At 43.9% G+C, this 22,396-nt stretch overlaps 1 protein-coding gene across 2 annotated transcripts in view; it reads left to right on the forward strand.

Annotated features, from left to right (window-relative positions):
* Positions 1–20,477, forward strand: part of AMOT (angiomotin) — a 60,973-nt gene extending 40,496 nt beyond the window's left edge. For both annotated transcript variants that reach the window (XM_066559238.1, XM_066559237.1), the window contains exons 8-13: positions 9,222–9,371; positions 10,858–11,048; positions 12,937–13,059; positions 13,691–13,923; positions 14,678–14,902; positions 15,878–20,477. In XM_066559238.1, the coding sequence (XP_066415335.1) occupies positions 9,222–9,371; positions 10,858–11,048; positions 12,937–13,059; positions 13,691–13,923; positions 14,678–14,902; positions 15,878–15,978 (1,023 nt within the window). In that variant the 3' untranslated portion in view covers positions 15,979–20,477. The remainder of the gene's footprint in view (positions 1–9,221; positions 9,372–10,857; positions 11,049–12,936; positions 13,060–13,690; positions 13,924–14,677; positions 14,903–15,877) is intronic.
* Positions 20,478–22,396: the final 1,919 nt, after the last annotated feature.

Genomic DNA, 22,396 nt, shown 5'->3' on the forward strand with positions numbered 1-22,396 from the left:
TGAACTTGGCAGAAATTCAGATCTGGATGGACTTTCAAGTAATATCAGATGAATGTGGCTTGTCCCTTTGCCAGGTGTGGGGACAGTGCAGATCACCGTGTGTGCCCAGCATTTGTAATAAGCTGGGCATGACCTTAGTTGTTTTCTCTGCCTTTCCTCCCAAGAGGGGATAATACATTTGAGCTGCTTAGCTGGGCAGCTTTCACAGCAGTTTCTTTTGCAGCCTTGTCCCTGCCACTCGTGGCTCTCACCTTTGTCCCTCCTGCGTCACGATGTCCGTCCTTTCCTCCCGCTCTCCTCTCAAAGGCCCCATTTCCCACTCCAGCCTCTGCTTCCTTTACTCCTACTCTTCCTCCATGGAGAGTCTCAGGAGGAAATCTCCTGACCAAGCACACTTCCTCACTGCAGATTTGTTCTCCAACCCTGCCATCTCCCTGGCTACCAGCACTCAGCTGGGCACTGTGCCTATGTCCACCTGAATTTTGCTGCTTTCAGAGACATTCCTCAAACCCTCCCCTTGTCTGCTTTTACTTCTCTCTCCCTTCAGGATCCCATTGTGCCAACAGAGGAGGAATGATCAAATACTAAGTGGATATCCTCCTCTCCCAGGTACAGGCGTAGCTCATTCCTGAGTTTTAGCCTCCTCTTCTCTGAGCTCTGGATTTGCCTCAATAGCCCTGCCCTGAACCTTCCTGTGTCTCTCCCTGGTGTCCTTTATTTTTGCCCTTCCTTTAATCTCTCCATGGAAACCTTCCCTCAGTCCCTCTGGATCTCCTCTGGACCTGCTCTGCCATTCAGGATGTTCTTGTGGGTTTATCTGCTGTCATAACCTCTTTTAGCCTGCCATGGCTGACTTGCACTCACTCAGGGGAGAGGGAGCATTAGGTTATAGGGTAATTTACATCTGCCATGGCTCTCCTTAGCTCTCAAACTATTCTCTCATTGATTCTGCAATGTATTGGAGCTCTTTGGCTTTCATTCAAATTTCAGCACCTTATTTAAAAGTCTGATGGGTCACTAACTCCAAGTACATGGGACATCCTTGTGGTTTCCCTGGAAAATGCTTGGAGTCAATGTGGATGAGGTGCTCTGATCAGCTGGGCCAGCACACACAGCACTTGGCTGGGTTGAACCTCTGTGTAGGCACTCTTTTTGGCTCCCTCACAGTAAAGTTGAAGCCTTGAGGGGTAATAATAATTATATGTTTTATTTTCCAAAGTCTAAAGACTGCTCTTGTTTCACTAGAAGAATTGGGTTCAGTGCTGTGGCAAAGTATTTCTGCCTAGGTAGAATAGTGAAATAGGGAAGTCACTCTGGGCTAAATTGCATGATAGCTTAAAAAGCACACACAGGCAGATCCAGGGTGAAATGATCTGCATGAGGGCTTGTGGTCACATGCATCCAACCTTTGCTCGAATCCCAGGGTGTGCAGGAAGTGCCACCCTTCCTGCTGTAGATAAATATGGAAGTGTCTCAGTGAGGGAGCAGGAATTAACTCTGCTTTTTCCTAGAGGTGAGAGAGAATAAGGGGAAACAAATGGTAAAGAGTCACTTTTGCAGGTTTCCCAAATCACTCTTTAATGAAATACTTAGGATTACAACACATTTCTTGCCTCATTAGTGTTGAACTGTGGAAAGTTCTCCAATCCCCAGGTTGTTTGGTAATCCCCAAAGGCAGCCAAGGAGCTGCTCAGAGCTCAGGGCACCTTTAGAAGAAGCTGGAAACACCATTCTGAGTTAGTGGCATTCAGTGGCCAAGAGATATGAACAATTAGTGGATTATTTCTTTATTCTGGCCAGGTTAATCTGAGTGACTAGTCCCTGTGAGTGTGAGGAATTTCCAAACTGGTCCTGCAGCAGAGGGTGGAGTTTCTTAGGCTCAGGTTTGGCAGCTACTCTGGCTCAGGGCCTGAGGGGGGGGATGCATATTTCAGTTGTTGCCTCCTGTAATGTAAGTTTTCACCTTTTCTTTTCACCCTTTCCATTTTGACTTCCTATTAAGCAGAGTAACCTTGCCTTGTGTGCACCAGATCCTTTATAAATGAATATTTCCATTCTAGGGAGAGCTATAAGCTATAAGTGACTGTAACTGATTTTAAATGTTGCATTGGAATTGGAGCTTTAGATTCTTTTCAAATCCCTTGGCTTGAATTGCCAGTCTGGACAAAATCTGTAAAATGTAGACATTTGTCTACACCTGTGGAGCTTTGAGGGTTTTTATATATGCTGGATTTTAGCATCCAAGTTAGAGTGAAAGGAGAGATAATGGGATGTTAAATGTGATGGAGAAAGAAGTGATCTTGGAGATACTGAAGTGCAGTGTGCAGCAGTTGGATGCAAAAGTAGACATTCACAGAATGCTTCTCCTGTTAGCAGGGGTGAAATGGCTCTTCAAATTTAGAACAAGCTGCCATTAAAGTTTTTGATAGTGTGGGGTTTATTTCTGCAAGGTGCAAAATAGGGTGAGTGATCATAAATATTTAAAGCAAACTTAAATGTGTCTACGAACAGAATTGCTAAGTATGTATATGTTTTATATATAATGTTTAAACTTTACTACTTCTCTACTCTCCATAAAGATACACAGTTATTAACCCCTATTTTCACTTCTCTATTTTTGTTCTTCCCTTTAGTAAATGTTCCACAGTTTTGCATAAATCAGCAGCTTACTAAAATTGTTTCTAGTGAAGTATTGGTCTGTGGTTTCTGAAATCAAAACTGCAGATTATTTTCATTACATGTAATACATTTGACATAAATTGAACATATTTGAGGTAAAATGAAAGTTGGCTTAAAAATGTATATCACAGTCAGAAAGAGTTAGTGCTAATATTTGGAGCTAAAGTAATGAAAAATTCTGATTTTGGAGCATTTGTGAGGGTTTCAAGTGGGATGGCAGCAGGGTTGTGGCTGCTCACACAGGATTTAACCCCATCTGCTCACATCCACCTTGACAGCCTGGAGCAGTTAAGCTGGGCTTTGCTCTGCTGGCTTTGCAGAAAGGACCATCCTGACCCACCTGACTGAGTCAATGCTGACTTGCTGCCAGTCCTTACCAGACTTGGGATCTTGCAGGAGGGAGTTTGGTGCCAAATACTTTATCTAACCACAACTGCTGAGTGCAGAGGCTACAAGTGCTACTGGTTTTATTTATTTTTTTTTTCCCTCAAATTGGTCATTTCTGCTTACCCTATTTAATTTATACCATGGAAGACCACATTTCAACTTAAGAAAAGTTTGTGGGTTTTTGATAGTAGTGTAACTTGTACTCCTTTGCTCCACTGCTTTACAAATCACTTTTTTACCGAGTGCCTCAAGGAGACAGCTTTGAAGAATAATGACAAGCACCAGGAAGATAAAAATATCTGCTCTTTGCCATCCTCAGACACACACCTTGCAGTGGGAAGAGGAGACAGACCACCTCTCTAATGGGTAGAAACTGGGGGATAAGGCAGGGGACAAGTTTGAATGAAATATCTTTTCTAAAATTGCTTGTGTTTAGAAGTTCTAAGATCCTTCAGCCATCACAATTCCAAATTGAGCAGATACCAGCTGAGATAATGTGTTCATTTCTCACTGTGCTGTTGTGGAGAGAAAAAATGCTCTATTTCTGATAACACTGAGGGTTCTCTCTGGGTGGAAATGCAAAAATACATTTCCCAATGACATCTATTGTACTTTTTATGCTGTGCCTGAGATACTTTCAGAACAGAGCCCTGGCTTGTAGGGAGGAGACCCAAAGGAGAGCTGTCTGCTTGATGCCTGCTCTAGTTTTTTCCAGTCACTTCCCTGGGTCTATAAAAAGATATTCCTGGTCTCCACAGCTTTGTTTCACATAGACTCTCACTGAGAGCTACCTAATAATCCTTTCAGGAAAGAGTTACTTCTGAAAGGGACAAGTTTTGGATGGCTTGTCACTCCTGGATGGATTGGGTGCTGAGGAGAGAAACCTCCCTGTTCTCCCTGTAACTGCTTCCCTCTAATGAGCTGCATTCTTGTGACAGAGCTGCCTTTTTATTGCCATGTCACTGTCTCACATGTTCTGCCTGTTAGTGATTTTCCAGCGGTGGCTTTGAGAGTTAGAACTTTATTTTAACACAAACAAACAGGCCGAGGACATTGTGCCATTGCCATGCCACAAGCACTGTTCCCTAGCACGGGATAGTGTTACCAAATTGTTTCAGCAGGAATTCTTGCTCAGGCCACTGGCGCCTTGTTGGGCCTGAATTCAAACAAACTGAGGGTTCAAAGGCATCCTAGAGGAATATATTCCAACTGCAAGAGGGTGAGGTGATGTAAACGTGCTTGCTGGATTTTTCTTTTTTTTTTTTTTCTTTTTTTTTTTAACTACATTTCTGCCATAGCAGGCAAATTCTTGTGGGGAAACACATTTTCAGCTGCATCTGAATGGATTCAGCTTTATTCACCTTTAAAGGTGAATATTTACCTATTTAATAGGTAAATATTCACCTTTAATATATTCAGGGTGTTATGAAAACACCCTGAATATATTAAACAAAGGACTTTGAAGACATCAGAAATAGTGGGTGGGAGACAAGCGGATGCTGATGAGTGTTACCAATCTGCTGAAATAGGAGCTGTCCAAGATGAAGAGGGTAATGGCTGGGTTTGACAAAATGCCTGGGAGAGTTCTGAATCAGTGCAGGAAGTCTTCTCTTCTTCCCCAGAAAAAAAAAAAATCTTTGCTGAGTAACTCATCTGGAAGCAATGAATCTGTTTCCTCAAAGAAGATCCTTCCCCCTCACCTGCTGTGTCCAGGGCTGTGTTTGTCCTGCACAGGCAGCTCCAGTTGGAGGATGTTACAGCCTCCTTTGTGCCTTGACTGAAAATTCCTCATTCCTGTGTGCCCCTGCTCCCTTTCCATGAACCTCTGTGCCCTCCTCAGAGCCTTCCTTCTGCAAGGACCTGGGATCCCTGGAAGGCATTGCATGGTTTGTCAAAGCCTAAATAAGTGAGGAGCAGGATTTGTTTGGCTTTTAGGATGTTGTTAATTCCTTTTCTGCTGGGTAGTTGTAGTAATAATCAAATATCCCCTGTTTCTGAGAGGAAAACTTGTCTTTGGCCATTGATTTTAGACCGTGCAAGGACATGCCAAGGGAGAGGGGAAGTTAAATGGAGCTGGAAATACTTGATCAGGCAACCAGGGAATCTTTCAGGGATATTCCCTGCATTGCTTTGCTTTTTGTGCCCTGGATTTCTGCAGAGCCCAGGTCAGTCATGGTCATCTTTATTTTTCTTGTCCTCAGTCCTGTTGCAGAATTTACATAAACTTTGTATTAAATGGCAGCTGGATAGTGGCTACTCCTGTTTACATTGGTTTAGTTAGAATTACAGCCTGACCTCTGATGCTTGGTTAGGACATTTTCCAAAGCAGTCAGAGATTGACCTGGAGATGATAAGGACATTATTGAAATTGTGCTGAAGGAAATGCTGGGAGTGGATACAGTCATCCTGCTGTGCTTCCAGACATGCACTGAGGTTATTTGAGATCTTACATCGTAAATAGGTGTTAAAATAAAGATATTCTCATTAGCAAAATGCTCTGCATTTTCAGAGCACCCTTGGAGGCAAAGCAGTTATGATACATTAAGTGAACATGAGCTTGCTTCTTAGTTAAATGCTGTACCATCAAAAGGAAAATTACTATCTTGTCAAATTTATTTAAAATTACATCCCAAAGGGTGTGACTGCATCCTTGTAAAGCTTCAGGAATGAACTCTTATCTGGAGCACGTGTTCTCTGCAAGGCCTGATGCAGAGGAGAGAATTCCTGTGTCCTTTGATGCCATCCCTGCCCTGGTAGATGTTGCTGTGGCCCTTGGCACTGAGCAGCCAATTTTGGTTCTTTGCTGGGAGAGGGAGGGTGGGGAATCCATGGCAAATGACCAAGAACAAGCCTCAGCTCGCTGCCTTTTTTCCTTCTTCCCATCTTAGTTATGTCTTCAGCACCTTGGCAATTCTCAGGAAATTGTTTCCAATTCCTGTCTTAGGAAAACAAGATCATATTCTTGATTTCTGGTAATGAAATCCCTCTGTGCTTGGAAGAATCATTCCTGATCCTCTTTACAATGAGAGTTAGATCCACTCTGAGAGATGAAAACCAAAAATGTATAAATTTAAATTTCCCTTCTACCACTTCTGGAGAATCCTGGTTCACAGAAAAGTAAATTTTTCTCACAAATACTTGCAGTAGCAGAGTGGCAGAGCTGGAAATGAATGAGAGTGCAAGAATATGCAGTGACTTCATTGAGGGCAGCAAGTGCATGAAGTGAGATTAACTTATAGAGAAAGGATAATTCTGACAAAAGACATCAGGAAAGTTGAGTTGTCTGGAGCACATCCCATGCCTTTAAAGCTTACTGAACACCTGGGTTCCAAAAACCTGAAAATCATTTGAAGAATTTGTGAATTAATTCTGGTTTTAAGCTGTTGAAAAGAACACACACACTATCCCTAAATCTTCCAACATTCCTAATTCTTCCTGATGCTGGAAGATGAAGTGCACCTTGTGAAGGGATAAATAAAATGTCTTTCTGCAAAGCCACTGAACAAGCTGTGCCTGACGCTGGGGCTGGTGCCTGAGTCAGGCGTGTGCAGGCAGTGCTGGGAGCTTGGGCAACAGCTTGTGTTGCAACTTTTCACCTGCAGGTTTGGCTGATGGGAGAACGTTCAAAGTGGATGTTTCAGTGGAATTTCTGTGTCCTAATTCTGCTTTTTGGCTGGGCTCTTGGTATTCTTTGAATGCAGGCCAGAGTGTTAATCCACACATATGCATACTCAGGTTTCTTAATTGTGAAACTGTAAAATGTTGTTGGTTGCTGCTTTTGCAGGATTTTACCTGTGTGTTAAAAAGCTGCTAAGGAATTGAAATGCTTTGGCATAGGTAATGAGACCAAATGTCCATCACCTCATCCTTAACTTCTTTTATAAAGAAGTTAGAGGGAGGAGAGCTGCTTTTGAAGAGATTATTTTTCAGCTCAATGTATGGTGTTTCACTGCTAGTGAGTTTATCAAGTTGTTCCTCACTCTTGTCCAGGTCAAAACCCAAGATACTGAGTGCTCCCCATTTCTGGGTTCTGCTGCTGACCCTATATTTATAACTTTTTGCTACTTTGAGCTGCTGTTAATCTAAGTTTAAAACTGATGCATTAATCCACACTTTAGTGGAGTCTGACAAACTTTAAATTGGTGTTGTCAAGTACTATGATCTGCAATAAAAAGATGTATTAAGTATAACACATTTATTGATTTTTCTGCAGAGCAGCAGTGGACTATTAAGTTACATTTAAATGTTCTCATCCCTCCCATTCCAAACAAGCTTGAAATCTTGAGCAATCAAAGAATAAAAATACCTTTCTACTGTACGTGCACTGGTGGGAAGTCCTTTGGCTGGATTGCTCACTGTTTGTTGTAACTTTTATTATAAAATTCTTGTTTGGGGAAAATCCTCTAAGGCAGCAGCATTCACGCTGTGAGATTAGATGCCTGCTGACTTTATGGAGAGAAGAAAAGGATACTATGTCTGAGATTAATACTGTTGGGAGATTTTTCTGTCTTTGCTCTTTGCATTGCCTGAAGGAAGAGGAGTGAGAAAAGGGCAAATTTTTTAAGAAACACATGATAAGACCTTTTTGGAGCAAAGGTGTGATGTAAGAACAGCTCGAGTTGTTCAGATCAAAGTATCCTGTGTGTGCTGAGGCTGAGAGCAGATTCCTAGGGAGCACTGTCAGCATGGGGCCAGCCAGCCCTGATACTTTCCCAGAATACTTTCCGCTTCCAAGAAGGACTTCCTGAGCCAAAAGTGGTGTCTTTTGTCTTTAATATCCCTCAGTGGACTTTTCTTCCATCAAGCTGTAGAGCAGCTCTTTGAACTCACATAAGGGAGTCTGTGTTTTGCATTGTGGTGCTTGTCTAGAACTTTGGCTCTGACTGTTGGGAAAAGTTGCCTTCTTCCTGCTATTTTTGTATTTCAGGGTTTATGACAATCAGAGCTACAAAAGCAGTGGCCCAGATTTGCTGCACAGAGCCAGCTAATTGCAGTTGTTAATCTTTTCCTAAACAGAAAATAATGCCCACAGGTGTGCAGTATTCCCTATATTTGAATAGATCTGGGCCCTGGATATATTTTGTTTTATTTTTAAGTAATATTTTAGTTTTTATTCTGTGTGAACTGCGGATTAACCTTGCTAAGACAGTTACTGGGGGCTCAGTGTGGTACTTTTTGTTGCTTCTTGTGAGGCAGGGTGGCAGCTTGGTTTGCAGGATGAACAGTGGAGGAGGATGAAAGGGCAATGGCAGGAACAGAGCAGGGCCTCTCAGGCCAAGAAGAATGTCCAGACTGCTGGGATAAATCTGGATAAACCTGGCATGGGGAGAGCCTGGGCCATGGCTGGTGCGTGCTTTGATCCTAATATTTTATTGTGATTGGAAAGCAATAGGATGCTACAAATTTTGATTCAGTTTCTGCTTAATCTTGTAAAAATGCTGCCAGCAATTTTCAATTCTGCACTGAGAGTGTTCCCAACTTGGGGATCAGCTCTAAACACTGCTGCAGTTACCTTGGAAACGTGTGTCAAGTCACTCAAACTCAGTTTCAGTCCCTGGTGCCCTTTCTAGTCCATTGCTGCTGTCAAACATTTGCCACAGATAATTTCTTCTGTTTCCCCATCGTTACCATGGGGTCACTGAGGACAAAAAGGACAAAAACACCCAGCAGGAAAGCAGAGCTGGGACAGAGCTGTAACATCCTCCTGAGTGGCCAGGCCAGAGCAGGAGGCCAGGGCCCCCTGACAGCATGGAATCTGCCATGAATCATGGTATGGTTTGGGCTGGAAGGGACCTTCAAGATCATCCAGTTCCAACCCTCTGCCATGGCAGGGACACCCTCCACTGTCCCAGGCTGCTCCAAGCCCTGTCCAGCCTTGGGCCTTGGGGACTCCCAGGGATCCAGGGGCAGCCACAGCTGCTCTGGGCACCTGTGCCAGGGCCTGCCCACCCTCCCAGGGGAGAATTCCTCCCAATATCCCCTCTAAGCCTGCCCTCTGGCCATGTGAAGCCATTTCCCCTTGTCCTGTCTCTCTCCTGTGGGTTCCCTTCAGGTGCTGGAAGTCACCTGGACATTTTCTTCCCGGCTGCTGGCAAAGCCCGAAGTTCCCTCGCTCATTCCCATTGTTTATGCTGCCTTTTCCTGCTTTGTTTCAGCTGAAGAAGAAGCAGGTCTATGTTGAGAAGGTGGAGAAGATGCAGCAGGCCTTGGTTCAGCTGCAGGCAGCGTGTGAGAAGAGGGAGCAGCTGGAGCACCGGCTGCGCACCCGCCTGGAGAGGGAGCTGGAATCTCTCCGCATGCAGCAGGTACCCCTGGCCCTGCTGGGCTCCTGCCCCACACACAGGAGAAAGGCACTGCAATTTTTAATCTTCTGTTCTTAAAAAACTTCTTTTTCACTAGTTAGATTCATGGATTTCCTGGCTATTGTATTGCTTTTACCTGATTTAATTCTGTTTCAATCAGAGAATTTAGATAAGGAGCAATAGGGGATCCATCCTGAGATCAGCCTCATAGCTACATGCTGCTGTACCTTTAAATACCATGGTTATGTTACTTGAAATGATTTAAAAATTCTTGTTCACAGTTTGTGATTTTACATAAAATTCATTAACAACTGGCCTGAAAAGAGGCCCTTCAAAAACCTTTTGAATTTGAAAAAGCACACAAGACTAAACTAGTAAAGCCAATTCTACAAATGCAGTTGATGGAAATAGATGGGAGTTTCATATAGACTGTATTGCAGTATTATTATGAGTCTTTTTCAATGAAAAGAATGAATGAGAAGTAGATTGTGCAGATGTGTTAAGAATTGCATTAACTTTAGCCTATGTTAAATACAGATGAACTGTCAGGTGTCTGAATTTTACTGGAAATAGGATGCAGGCCTGTGTTCTAAATCACATTTATTTTCAGCTTACTTTTATCCCCTAACTTCCATCTCTGCATAGGAATAGATATTTAAATATTGGGGTTTTGCATAGGTTTTAGTAGGAGTTACAGTAATTTGATAAACTTTTCTGTTACACTTTTTGGAAGATCAGGTACTCTAAACCCCACAGCTTTTTACATCGAGCCCAAGTCAACACCAAAATTGTTTTCCTGTCATGGTTAAAATTCTGAGCTCAGAATAAAATAGTTAGTCTGCCCTATTCCTATTCCTTTAAACTATTTATTTTATTTTTTAAGTCAAATGTCTTGTTAATCCCACATGACACTTCCATATAAAACTGCAAGTTTTATTCATTGAACTATTATCTGAGCAAATCTCCACGTTTCCTTACTTTAAAAGGGAACACTGCCTGCCTTCCAAATCTTGCTTTAGAACTGAATTATTTCAGTCCCCAGCTATACACTGATCATATTAATGTAGTAATCAAATGCTTTAAAAATATTTTGGATTATATTTTTTGAAGGGATGACACTAGTCAGTGCCTTGCTGAACACTTGGGAGTCAGTCTGTGTTACACCAGGCATTATGGAAAGGCTGTGCACATCACACCTCTGTAGCACAGTCCAGCTCTGGGATGCATATTTGGGACTTTGGAAAGGCCCAAATATACAGCTTTGGAAAAAAAGATACTTTTGGGGAAAAAAGGCCTTGGTAGGAGTATTTTGCATCTCAGGTATTTTCTTGTTAACCTGCCCAACACAGCATAAAGCCACTGCATTTCCCTCTGGGGGGTTCTTGTGTCAAACCAGTGACAAAAAGCAAAGCAGCCAACCCTGATCCTTACAGCTGCATCCTGAGACTCCTGTTTTTGTTTGCTTTGTTCTCTTCCTCCTGGGGATCAGCGTCAGGGCACATCTCAGGCTGCCAACGTCTCTGAGTACAACGCCACAGCGCTGATGGAGCTCCTGCGTGAGAAGGAGGAGAGGATCCTGGCTCTGGAAGCTGACATGACCAAGTGGGAACAGAAATACCTGGAGGAAAGTGTGATGAGACAGTTTGCTTTGGATGCAGCTGCGACTGTGGCTGCTCAGAGGTAAATGGGACTTTTCACAGGACTGGGATTATTTTCTTTTTCCAGCTGAATGTCATATTTCCCACCCGGGAATGTTGTCATGCCATCCTCTTGTGATTGCTCATCCTGTGGTCTGAACAGCTCCTCAGAGCTCTGCAAGCAAGTGGAGCTTGGCTGCTCTTCCTGGGAGCTGTGCAATTGCCAGCAATTAGAAATGTTTTTCCAGGGGAAGATTCCTCCCCATGCAGGATCCATTTTCCAGACTAAAATTGTTCTGAGCCATTCCTAGATGCTGTTGATTCAAAGGAGAAGAGGCTTGGGTTTTTTTTTTTTTAATTTTTAAAACAGGAATCAGTCCTTGCTGAAGTCATGTGAGATGGGGTGAGCTTGGTGATTCACATCATTCACCCTGAATGGCTTCCTTGTTCTCCAGAATGTTTTTGCAAATTACTTTGTGGTATTGTCTGGTTACTAACCAGAAGCATCTACTAGGAAATTCTGCTCAAAACATTTCTGCTGTGTATGGAAAGCACTGCTTGTGGGGGTGGGAAGGGTGTCTGAAATTTGGTAACAAGCTCCCATTCCAAGACAACTGTACAGAAACACTTATTATGGCTGTGAATAGGCCAAGTGCCTCAGCTGGTTGGTAAACAAGAGCTGTTACTGGGGTGCATCTCCTTAGCATTAGGCCTTGCTTGCATGTCACTTCATTGCTCACTAGTTTATGGTTCTGGACAGCAGATTTTCTTGTAGATTGTTTCATGAGCCAAATCCAGATAGGGATGTTATCACAACTGGCTTCCCAGCTTGTAAGATCACACTGGAATTACAGGGGTGAAGCTGCAGATCTGCTGTGTTAGTGTTTAAAGACTTATCTTATCTTGCTCCAGAAGGAAGCTGTTATTTTAGGTATTGATGCTTCTTGTGCACTGTTTTCCACCTCCCCAGAGATTCCCTAAAGGCTCCAGCTGCTGCTTGTGCTTAGAGGCCATGTTATATTTTCAGCCTGGGCTGATAAGTTGGGGCCTGGTCTATTGTTTATCATGGGCTGGGAGGGGATGTGTTAGGCCTGCTCAGGTTTCACTAAATGAACAAGAATGTTGTCCAGTCAGGAAAGAGCCTCTGCTTTTCCATTTCCATCTAGATTCCACTAATTCCATTGGCAACCTCATCAACACTGTCCAGATTTCTTTCCCTTTCCTTTACCAGTGGAAGCTGGCATCCCTTGGGAAGCTGAGGTTGCAGGAAGGATGCTTTAGAACCCAGGCAGGAGCTGGGTCAGGTTGGGTTTCTTTGGTGAAGGATCTTCTCATGCCCTGCCACATTCACAAGTAGCATGAAATACTCATTATTTGGTTAGTGGACTGACCAACTATCACAGTGTTAACATTAGCCCTTATATGGAATCAGCCTAGCATTCTTTTCACCTTATTCCAGATTTTTTGGATCAAGCTGCTTAAGATTGCTTAAGAAACTTCCATGCCTTGTTCCCTTTGATATTCACATCCCCTGTATGATACTGTTGGAAGGGGAAGGGAAAAAGCTTTTAATCTGAAGTTGAAGAAAAGTGCCTGGTGTTCCTTTCCCCTCCTTCTGTCCTTGGATTTGCCTCCTTGATCACTTCAGAGTAGTGCACTCAGTTTAGGTGAGGCACTGTCCCAAAATGGACAGGAGGTTGTTGTTGTAATGATCTGCATATTTTTGTAATCCCTTTTCACTAGGACACAGACAAAATTAGGAGTTGGATTTTTGGAAGACATTGAGCCAGTTTAAACTCAAAAAAAAAGAAGTGGATACCCATGTTTGTTCCATTTGAGCAGTACTTTTGTGCTGCAGGGTGGAAAGCAGCAAACTTAGCAGGTCCTTCATGTGCTGTCAGGTCCTTCATGTGCTGTGCTGCTTGTTCCAGGGACACCACGGTGATCAACCACTCGCCCAACCCCAGCTACGACACCTCCCTGGAAGCTCGAATCCAGAAGGAGGAGGAGGAGATCCTGCTGGCCAACAGGAGATGTCTCGACATGGAGGGAAGGTGAAGTGCACTTTGGTCCTGTCTGGCTTCTCTGGGACAGGGATTTGAGATGAACTGCCTGGGTAGACGCCTCAGAACCAGAAATTCTTGTGTCTTCACCAGCAGCAGCCATTGCAAATGCCAGACACTCATTTGGCCAAGGAAGTATAAACACAGCAATCCAAAACCTGTCTTGATACTGAGGGCTAATGCAAAAAAGTCTTGTCTTAGATTTTTTTGCATCTAGCTTGTTCCTCTTCTCTCTTCAGGGCATCTTCATCAGACCCCAGGCTCCAGCCACCCTTTAACAGGCTCACAGAGCTGTTTTCCCTGGGGTTAGGCCCCCAGTGCAGACTCCCCAAAATGTGTTAATTCTTTCTGTTGGTCTCGTGTTATTCTCAGGTTTGTTTCAGAGCTCCTTCCATGGCTGTTTAGAGCAGTTTCCAGCATCCAGAGGTGGGTGGGTGTATCCCACTCTCTCACATGATCTGCTCTGTGGGCCAGAGAGCAGCCAGTGCCCAGGACAATCTCCTGGCATCCTCCCTCCACTCTCCAAGTGCCTAGGGAGCCCTAATCACAGCCATGGGGACACTGAGGCCTCAATCCAGGGGGATGGGAGACTCTTAAACTGTCCTTTTTCTTTGCCCCAAAGGATTAAGACCCTGCACGCCCAGATCATCGAGAAGGATGCCATGATCAAAGTGCTGCAGCAGCGTTCCCGCAAGGAGCCTGGCAAGACAGAGCAGCTCTCCTCCATGAGACCTGCCAAGTCCCTCATGTCCATCTCCAATGCTGGCTCAGGCTTGCTGTCCCACTCCTCAACCCTGAGCAGCACCCCCATCCTGGAGGAGAAGAGGGAGGACAAGAGCTGGAAGGGCAGCCTGGGTAATTTCCAGCTACCAGTGGCAATTCTGATTCAGAGCCAGTGCTTGGAGGGGAGGCAGGAGCAGCACAGGAGGGTGTGTTGGACAGATAGAGCAGCTGGCCTGGCCTGCAGTAAAGCTGGCTGCAAGATAGGACACATTGGAAAGAGCTGCTTATTTTAATCACTTCTGGCAATTAGTGACTTCTGATACTCAGGCTTTGCCATTAAATATGTCAGCCTTTATTCCCAATTTGCCACCTGACTTTAGGGATGTCTGGGATACAGTTTTCAGGGTTCCCAAGCACTTGCTTTCAGCTGGATGATGGTGTAAAGTCTCCTTGAATTGGAGCAGAGATTTTAATCAGGATTTCTATCCTGTAGTGTTGTGCCTGCACCAACATGACTCCTATCTGGAATGGCTCAACAGCATTGTTCTGAGAAATGGAGCTGTAACAAAGCAAATCCCAGGTGATTTTTTTTTCCCTGGGAGAAGTCAGGCTCAGAACTGAGAGTAAAACCCCCTGAAATGTAAATGAGGACCTGTTGCAGAGTGTGTAGAGTAGTGCCCAGCTGCAAGCAGCAACATGGGGACACTGCTATTGCTCAGGTACTTCAGCACCCAGGAGAGGAAGGTGCTGTGCAAAGGCAAACCAGTGCTGCCTCTTGAGGAAGGGAACACTTTCCAGCTCCTGGAGCAATCAGTGCAGAGTGCTGCAGAGCTGATACCAGTTATTTTGCTGTGACTGTGACATTTCCTTCCCTTTTCCCACACAGGTGTTCTGCTGGGAACAGAATATCGCTCTGAATCCATCCCCTCCACCCCCTCTCCTGTCCTGCCCTCCACACCACTGCTGTCAGCCCACTCCAAGACAGGCAGCAGAGACTGCAGCACCCAGACAGACAGGGGCAGTGAGCAGGGCAAAGCTGCTCCTTCCCCTGCAGCTCCCACCCCAGCACGACTCCCCAGCACCAACCTGAGCTACAGCGCAGAGAAAACAGGTAACAGAGCTCAGCCCCAGTGCCAGGGGCACCCTGCCACCCACCCACCATCTCTGGGGCAGCCCTGACCTCCCTTCCTCCCTCCAGGCCAACTGGGGTTAGTTTTTGTGAGGACAAGTGTGATTGAGTGGTCTCAAACACACTGAAGGAATAAAAGAAAAGCCTGAGGAGTGGCAGCATAAGCGTGGGCACGCTGGGCATGGAGGTGCAGCAAGATTTGAGAATTGAGAACGGGGAGGTGCAAATCCCTGGGCAGTCTCTGAGTCAGTGTCTGCTCTGAAGTAAGTTGTGAGTAGGATGTGGGGTTTAAACACATGAAAATGGGCTGTTCAAACTGGCTATTGCATTGAGGGAGCATCCAAAGCCAGGTGGACTCAGAGAGGGGTAGGGAGAAGGAGGAGAGGGAGCTATCACAATAAAGCTGTCTTGGTACCATCCCAGTCACAGGAGCAGCTTCAGCCTTGGAGATCCAGTTGACAGTGACTGTCCCAGGAGCTGAATTTGCTTCCCACAGAGCTCCCAGCTGGCAGGAGCTGCTCATTTTCCAGCCCACTCTGCCAAATCAATGCAGATTACACAACCTTGCCTCTTCTCCTTACAGACACATTACAATGCTGTTGTTCTTCATGGCAGAGAGTGTTTGGCTGGGCTCTGCCTCCTGCCCATGCTGTGCTGTTTAATGGGTATTGAGGGAGAACAGGTCTGGTGGTGAAAATCCACCCTGACTGCATTGGTTTACATGCAGTCATTCCAGTTTTGTGTGGATTTGTGTATCAGTGGGAGGTACCCAAAAGGAATTTGATAAAATTGCTTTATTTGTCTGGCTGCATACGTGGGAATTGAATTTTTTAAAACTAAATAAGTTATTAGCTGTCTTTAGCCAATGATACAAGATGACTTAAAATGTTAATGTCACATTTTTAACCTCATTGAAGTTACACCTTTAATTGTCTCTTGTTTTTCCTCATCACATAGATGGGCCACTCTTCCACTCCAGCACTCTTGAAAGAAAAGCCCCTGTTCAGACTGTGGGGCAGGACCTCCCAGATGGAGAGATGGTAGAATACCTCATCTGAAAGGCTGTACCAGGATCTGAGCTGGGATAACAGTAGCAAGAAATTTTTAAAAGACATTTTTATTGGGAAAAAAAAAATGTAGTACCTGAGTAATAAAAGAACACTCAGCTGTTTGCTCTTGTATATTATGTCTCAAAAGTTTGGACAGGTTAATTTATAATTTGTTCTAAATTATAAAAAACCCGTAACACTTGTTCTTTGAAAGTTTCCCCTTCTATTTTTTAAATACTGGATCTGGTAACATCTGGAGAAAAAAAACTAGAGCTTAAGTACACTACATCTGATATTTCATTTCAGTGTTTTGAAAGTCTCTTAAGCAGAAGTACCTGCTCTCACAGGTGCTGATACATGTCTAGCTTGAATGTAGTGAGGTGAGCTGAATGGCCTTAAAATGATCAGAACCAGGGACGTGGTTGTGAGCATCCCTTAAGGGTGTTGGGATACAGGTGTTCTGGGGAGCTTTGACAAGTCTGAGCTGTGATCAAGGGAGATTTCCCTTTCACTTCCTCTTTTCTCTCAGAGTAGGTGTTTCATGTTCATAGGCTGAAAAGATCTCCATTTTCAGTGTGGTAACATTTTTTTTTTTTTTACTTCCCAAATTCCTTTTTTAATTATTTCATTATCAAAACAAACTACTCTGGTGATTAATGTCACATTTCATATTTGTAGTTCCTTTTGCAAGATTTGCCACACTTTTATACTTAAGTACTTTTTCAATAATTTTTACAGTGGATAGTAAATAATATATTGCATTTGTGTTTTACATAAATTAATAAGGAGAATTTACAGGCCCAGCCCTGATCTGTTAGATCAGATTTCTGACATCATAATTCCATTGGCTTTAGTGAAACTACTTCAAATTTACCATAGCTCAAATGGGAAGCCCTGTTGTAGATATAACAACTTAATCTACTGCATCTGTGGAGATTTTTCTCTGTAGCAGACTTTTCTATATTTCAAATGCCCTTCAAGTTTGTATATCCCTCCTTTCTGGAGAGACTGGATTCTTTTTCACATAGCAAAGCCTCAGAGGTAGAGCTTTAAAGAGAAGCTCTGTGTAAAGGTTCAGATGGCAGATTCTCTCCTTTCAAAATACTTCTTTAATTCATCTGAGTGGAGAGAGCAGTTTAAAGAAAGTCCCAGAGGCATTACAGAAGAAAGTTCCATATTTAAGTCATGAGATTCACTTCCAGATTTTTGGGAACTAGCACAGATGCAGCAGTGCTTTGGTTACAGAAACTATAAGGAGATATTAAGACCAATAGAAGTACATGAGTATTTTTTTTTGTTACTGTCTTTGCATTTTATTAAAACACTTCAATATTAATTTCTGTTAAAACCTACTCTTTTTTTGTACTTGAAAATTAAAATATTTCATTAGCCAGTGGTCACACACTGGGAACCTGGCTAGTTTCAGCTTTCTGTGCAGCATTAGAGTAGCAAAATTTTCATTTCAGATAATTTCACCCCAGAAATAAGGAAATCCAGCAATTAATTATCACAGAGTTAGTGAATGTCTTTAATTCCTGTTTGACCCTGCTGCTGTGGTGTTCAAGTGAAATGGCCTCACCAGCCCACCAGGGATCACAGGAGTTCCTCAGTGGGAGGGCAGAGGAGGTGCCTAAAGCTCAGCCCTGAGCTTTCCTTCTGATAATAATCACTTCAAATCCAAGGAAAACCCTTCCCATTGTTTCTGGCAGCTTTGCTGCTGGTCAGGGATCTTCAGGCCACATTCCCAGTCCTGCAGAAGGCAGAGGTGGCCAGGGGTGGGCTGGGAGATGCTGTGGCCAGGCACAAACCCCTTCCATCAGCCAGGCACTGCCAGGCTCTGTCTGTCCTGTGGGACAAGGTCTGTCCTGACAGGTCCAGACCTCCCTTCCCTCTGAGCCATTCCCCACTCTTTTCCAGGCACTCTGTCCACCACCACTTCATTCTCATCCCTGACAATGTCTTGCTTTTATTTCTCTTGGCTTAATTCCATCACAGTTTATGAAGTAATGCCCACCCTGGATGATTTGATTTCTCTTCCTCCTCCACAGTTGTTAAAAATTCAGCTTTTCTCATTAGCTCAAGGTGTCCACCTTTCTGACATTTCAGCATAAGTATCTATATTATATTTTGTAAGTTTGGCTTAAAATGAGCAAGGGAAATCAAATGCCATTGAGTGGCAGTGTGAGGTGGGGGAGAACTGTTTGAATGCTTTTCTCTTCCTTTAGAGTCAGGAAAAGTAATATTCCATCATTACAAATACATTTCAGCATCTGGAAAGAAGTTTTATGACTGTAGGGCTCTAAATAAACAGTTACAACTCTCTTGATTCACATAAATTCTAAAATGTCTGGGAAATTTTGGATATTTTACAGATAAAACCTCTTTCAGAAAACTGATTTTCCCCAATCAGTATTGGCTGTTCAGGTGAAACTAATTGGTTTATCCTCCCTGCAGCTCACTGTTTTCAAGTGGAGGGCCACTGCATTTTATTTTTACAAATCAAAAAAGGACATGATAGCTTTTTGTGAATAAAATACAGCAACTATCTCCTCCAGAAATGGAAGCCAGGCTGTCTCTGACAGCCTGAACCATCAGGATTGCAGCAGCCTTGGCAGTTCCTTCCCCATTGAAGTAATTTTGGAAGATGGTGCCGTTTCACACTGCTTAGGTCGGGCTCTTTGCCCTATTTTGTAATTTCAATTTCTTCCAAAAAAGCAAAACCCCAAAACTTTGCTGTGGAAGCTGGAGGTTGTTTTCTTGGGAGCCATCAGGAATGTATTCTTCCCCTGGAGCTTCCTCAGAGCCATCCTGATGTGAATGTAAACGAGCTGCTTGCTTTGAGGAAGATGGATGTGTACTATAGTCTTCAGTCTCTGTACAGATTCTTATTTTGTTTTTAAAACAGAACCTGCTTTAAGGAGACAAACTGCACACCTAGTTCCTTTGCCTTCTGTAGAGCTTATTTCTAGTAGAAAGTGGTTTTTAACAATGATTGCAACGACCTTTGCAAACCAAAATTTTAGACTAAGAGTTTTTCTTAAACTCGGGTATTAGAAGCAGAATTGTAGCTTTTATAAAGAAAGCCACATATTCTTTGTAGAGCAAAACAAGAAAATGAAGTTTAGTTATTTTTCCTCTTTCCTTTCACTGCTTACAGAAAGGCCAAACTCCCAAGTCCTTCCCTTGGGCAGTTCCTTTGTGGTTTCACTGCTCGGGGAACTGCCTGAGATCCAGAGACTTTTGTTCCACCTGGCCCAAGGTTGTTATCAAATTCAACAGCTCCTACCTGGCAGCTCCTGGGGGGGTTAGAGCAGGGATTTAATGTCTGGGGACTCAAGGGGATGTGTGAGGAGTCTGCAGGGGGACACTGAGGTCACCACGTGTGCCGGGCTGAAGTTCTGCCCGTGTGGGCTGTGCTGGAAGCTGAGCATGGCCTTTGCTGTGGTTTTTGGGGCTGCCTGAGTTGGGGGGACACTCTCAGAGCTGGGGGACACTCTCAGAGTTTTATCCAGGCCCATTTCTAAGGCCACCTCCTGCTCCAGGGGCCAGCAGTGTGTGGGACACGTGTGACACCCCCTGACCAAGGCTCTGCACACCAGACAAACCCAAATTCTCACCAGGCAAACCCAAATTCTCACCAGGCAAACCCAAATTCACAGCAGACAAACCCAAACCCGGAGTGCCCAGGGCAGGAGCAGCCCGGGGTAGCTGAGCTTCCCCTCCCCAGGGCTGGCACAGCTTATCCTGGATTCACCCTGCTGCCCTGGCTGTGCTCTGTGCCAGGGGCTGGGAGGGGGGGAGGGTCTCTTTTCATGTATTTGTATAGGGACTCTTTTGTAAAAGTTAGTGGTTTTATGTCTAGGAAGTAAAAAGACATTGTAAAATGTAATTGTACTGTATTTATGAAGAAAATACATTTCTTTTCAAAAAGATCTTCTTCTAAGTTGGTTTTAGAGTTTGGTTTCCACCACCATCATCTTGCAGGGTTTTTGGGGGGCAAATGGCTTTGAGAAGTTTCCCTCCCAGCAGGGTTGTGGTCTAACAGGGGCCCAGTCAGCTGCTTCTCTTTGGGACCCAAAATATCAAAGCATGAATTAAAATACTAAAGTTTACCATTTCACAACCATAGACAGTGTGTCAAGAGAATGATCTTTCCTATATCAATCTATATTGAAATGAGGCACGTGGTTTATTTTTTCCCCCTTTATTTAAACCATCCAAGTTTATTTTGTAATTTGTAACTGGGCTGTTTTGTAATTCAGCTGTTGAAACAGCCCTTAAGTCTTTGAAGGTTTATGGCAGCTTTAATTCTAGAAAGAAAACAAAATAGTCAGTGTAAATATGCACTAAGAAGTCTTGTAAATGTTGTGTATCCGTGTATTTTTAAAGAATGGATCCTGTGTTTTCAGCTTTTTTCCACTGATTTTCTTGTTTTGCAGTAAATTTGTTTGGTATGAGAAGCTTATGGAATACAAAACAAAAACAATCTTCACCTTCCCTCCTCCTCACTACTGCCTGGCCTCTGTTTTTGGGTTTTCAACTCCTAATCGGAGATTTTACACGATAAAGTCATTGTCATTCCCTTAAGCATCCCGAATTATTTTTCCCTCTGGCCAGCCCCGCAGCTGCCCACAGCTCACACCTTTTAACAGCAGATTAGCAGCACTTGGAGCTGCGGTGAGAGCCACCTCTCCTTTGATGCTGGTCCCTTTTCCAGACATCTGAGGGCATCAGCACACGAGCAGCCTTCAGCCCTGGGAGTATTCCCCACATCACAGCCTGCACTAGACCCTTGTGCCTTTTGTTCCTGAATTCTTGCTGCATTTTGCTGCCTCCTAATTTATCTCTCCCCTCTCCCGGTGCTGTCGGAGGGAAGGAGCAGGGATTACTGGGAAGCTGCTTGAAAGTTGTCAGCCTTGATGCAATTTCACTGTTGACTTTTGAGTTTGATCTTAACATAGCTGTCACCTCCCTGGCTGTAATAAATACCAGCCTGACAAATCCTGGGGCCAGTGGTCAGCTCAGCACATCCATCCCCTCCACTCTCAGGCCTTTTGATGTTGTTTCTATAAATCTCTCTGGTGTGCCAGAGCAGAAAGAAAAAGACAAAAATAACCCCCAAAAAACTCAAAACAAAAACAAAAAACAAAACAAAACCCACAAAAACCCTCAAACCAAACCCAAAAAACCAACAAAAAGCCAACAACAACCACCCAAAAAAACCCATAAAAACCCCCCAAAAAACCCCAACCTGGCCAGACAAAACCCCCCAGCTCCAGGAGCTGGCTAATAGCTGCTTTATTTAATAACACAAGTGTGGCCCATCTGCACAGGGGTGTGAGAGGAGTAGTTGGGCATTTCACAAGCCCATGTGGGCAGCAAAGATCCACCCCCTGCTCTGTGGGGAGCAGCCAGGAGCCATGCAGGGAGGATTTGGGATTTCACTGGGATTCCACGTGCCCTCACCTCTCCTGCTGACCAGCCCTTAAACCCCTCCCAGAGGCCATCCCTGTTCTGCTGCTGCATCTGCTGAACACCTGCAAGGGAAAGGCACCTCCTTCAATCCCATTATCTGCTATTCAGCCTGCCAAGAGCTGGGGCTTAAAAGGGAATAAAAATGAAAAGGCTGGTGGTTTAGGTTTGGTTAGTTGGGGTTTTTTTCCCCCCTCTCCATTGGCTCCAGCCTTTAGGTGAAAAAGCTCCTTTGCTCCAAATCCTCACTCAGTGTAGTGGTTGATTCCACGCCAGCCCCATGGGTGGGAGGAGGGAGTTAGAAGCTAAAACAGTGCACAGTGAGTACAGCACATTCCCAAGGGCTGCATTATTCTATTTATTGAAAAGTCTTGCCTGTTATTGCTGTTAAACACCTCCAGAGAAAAGCAAAATTCCATAGTGCCACAGGACCTTTCCCAGCAACAACTCTGTGCCTCCCCTTCCTGCTCCCCAAGGCAAAATTGGAGCACTTTATGTATTTTGGAGCATTTATCTGAATTCTGTTAGGAAGAATAATATAAAATGGCAGCAAAACACTGGCCCTGTAAAAGTGCTTTTACAATGCTATTTATGTACAGTGACGTTGGAATGAGATAATCTTCACTTTGTACTGTGGAGGTAAATGGGAGAGGAAAATTGTCATTGATGCCTTGCCAGAAGGGGCACTAATCTTTTAAATTTTAGGCTTTTATATATATATAAACACACATGAATACATGCAATTTATAAAAACTGGTAATTTTGAGAACCTAATTGTACCTGATGAAATTTTCTTTTCCTCCCTAGTCATGTTTTTCAAACATAAATGGGCGGGTTTGGAACTTCATTGTGTCTCTACCCTTCTGTTTCCTGTTGCTGCATTTCAAAACTCAAAAATAAGAAAGAACCCCTCCTGTCTGCAGCTTTTCAGTTCTTTATTTCAGTATTTTGAGTG

Source organism: Molothrus aeneus, chromosome 14 (genome assembly GCF_037042795.1).
Source record: "Molothrus aeneus isolate 106 chromosome 14, BPBGC_Maene_1.0, whole genome shotgun sequence".
In the NCBI taxonomy this organism is placed as follows: Eukaryota; Metazoa; Chordata; class Aves; order Passeriformes; family Icteridae; genus Molothrus; species Molothrus aeneus.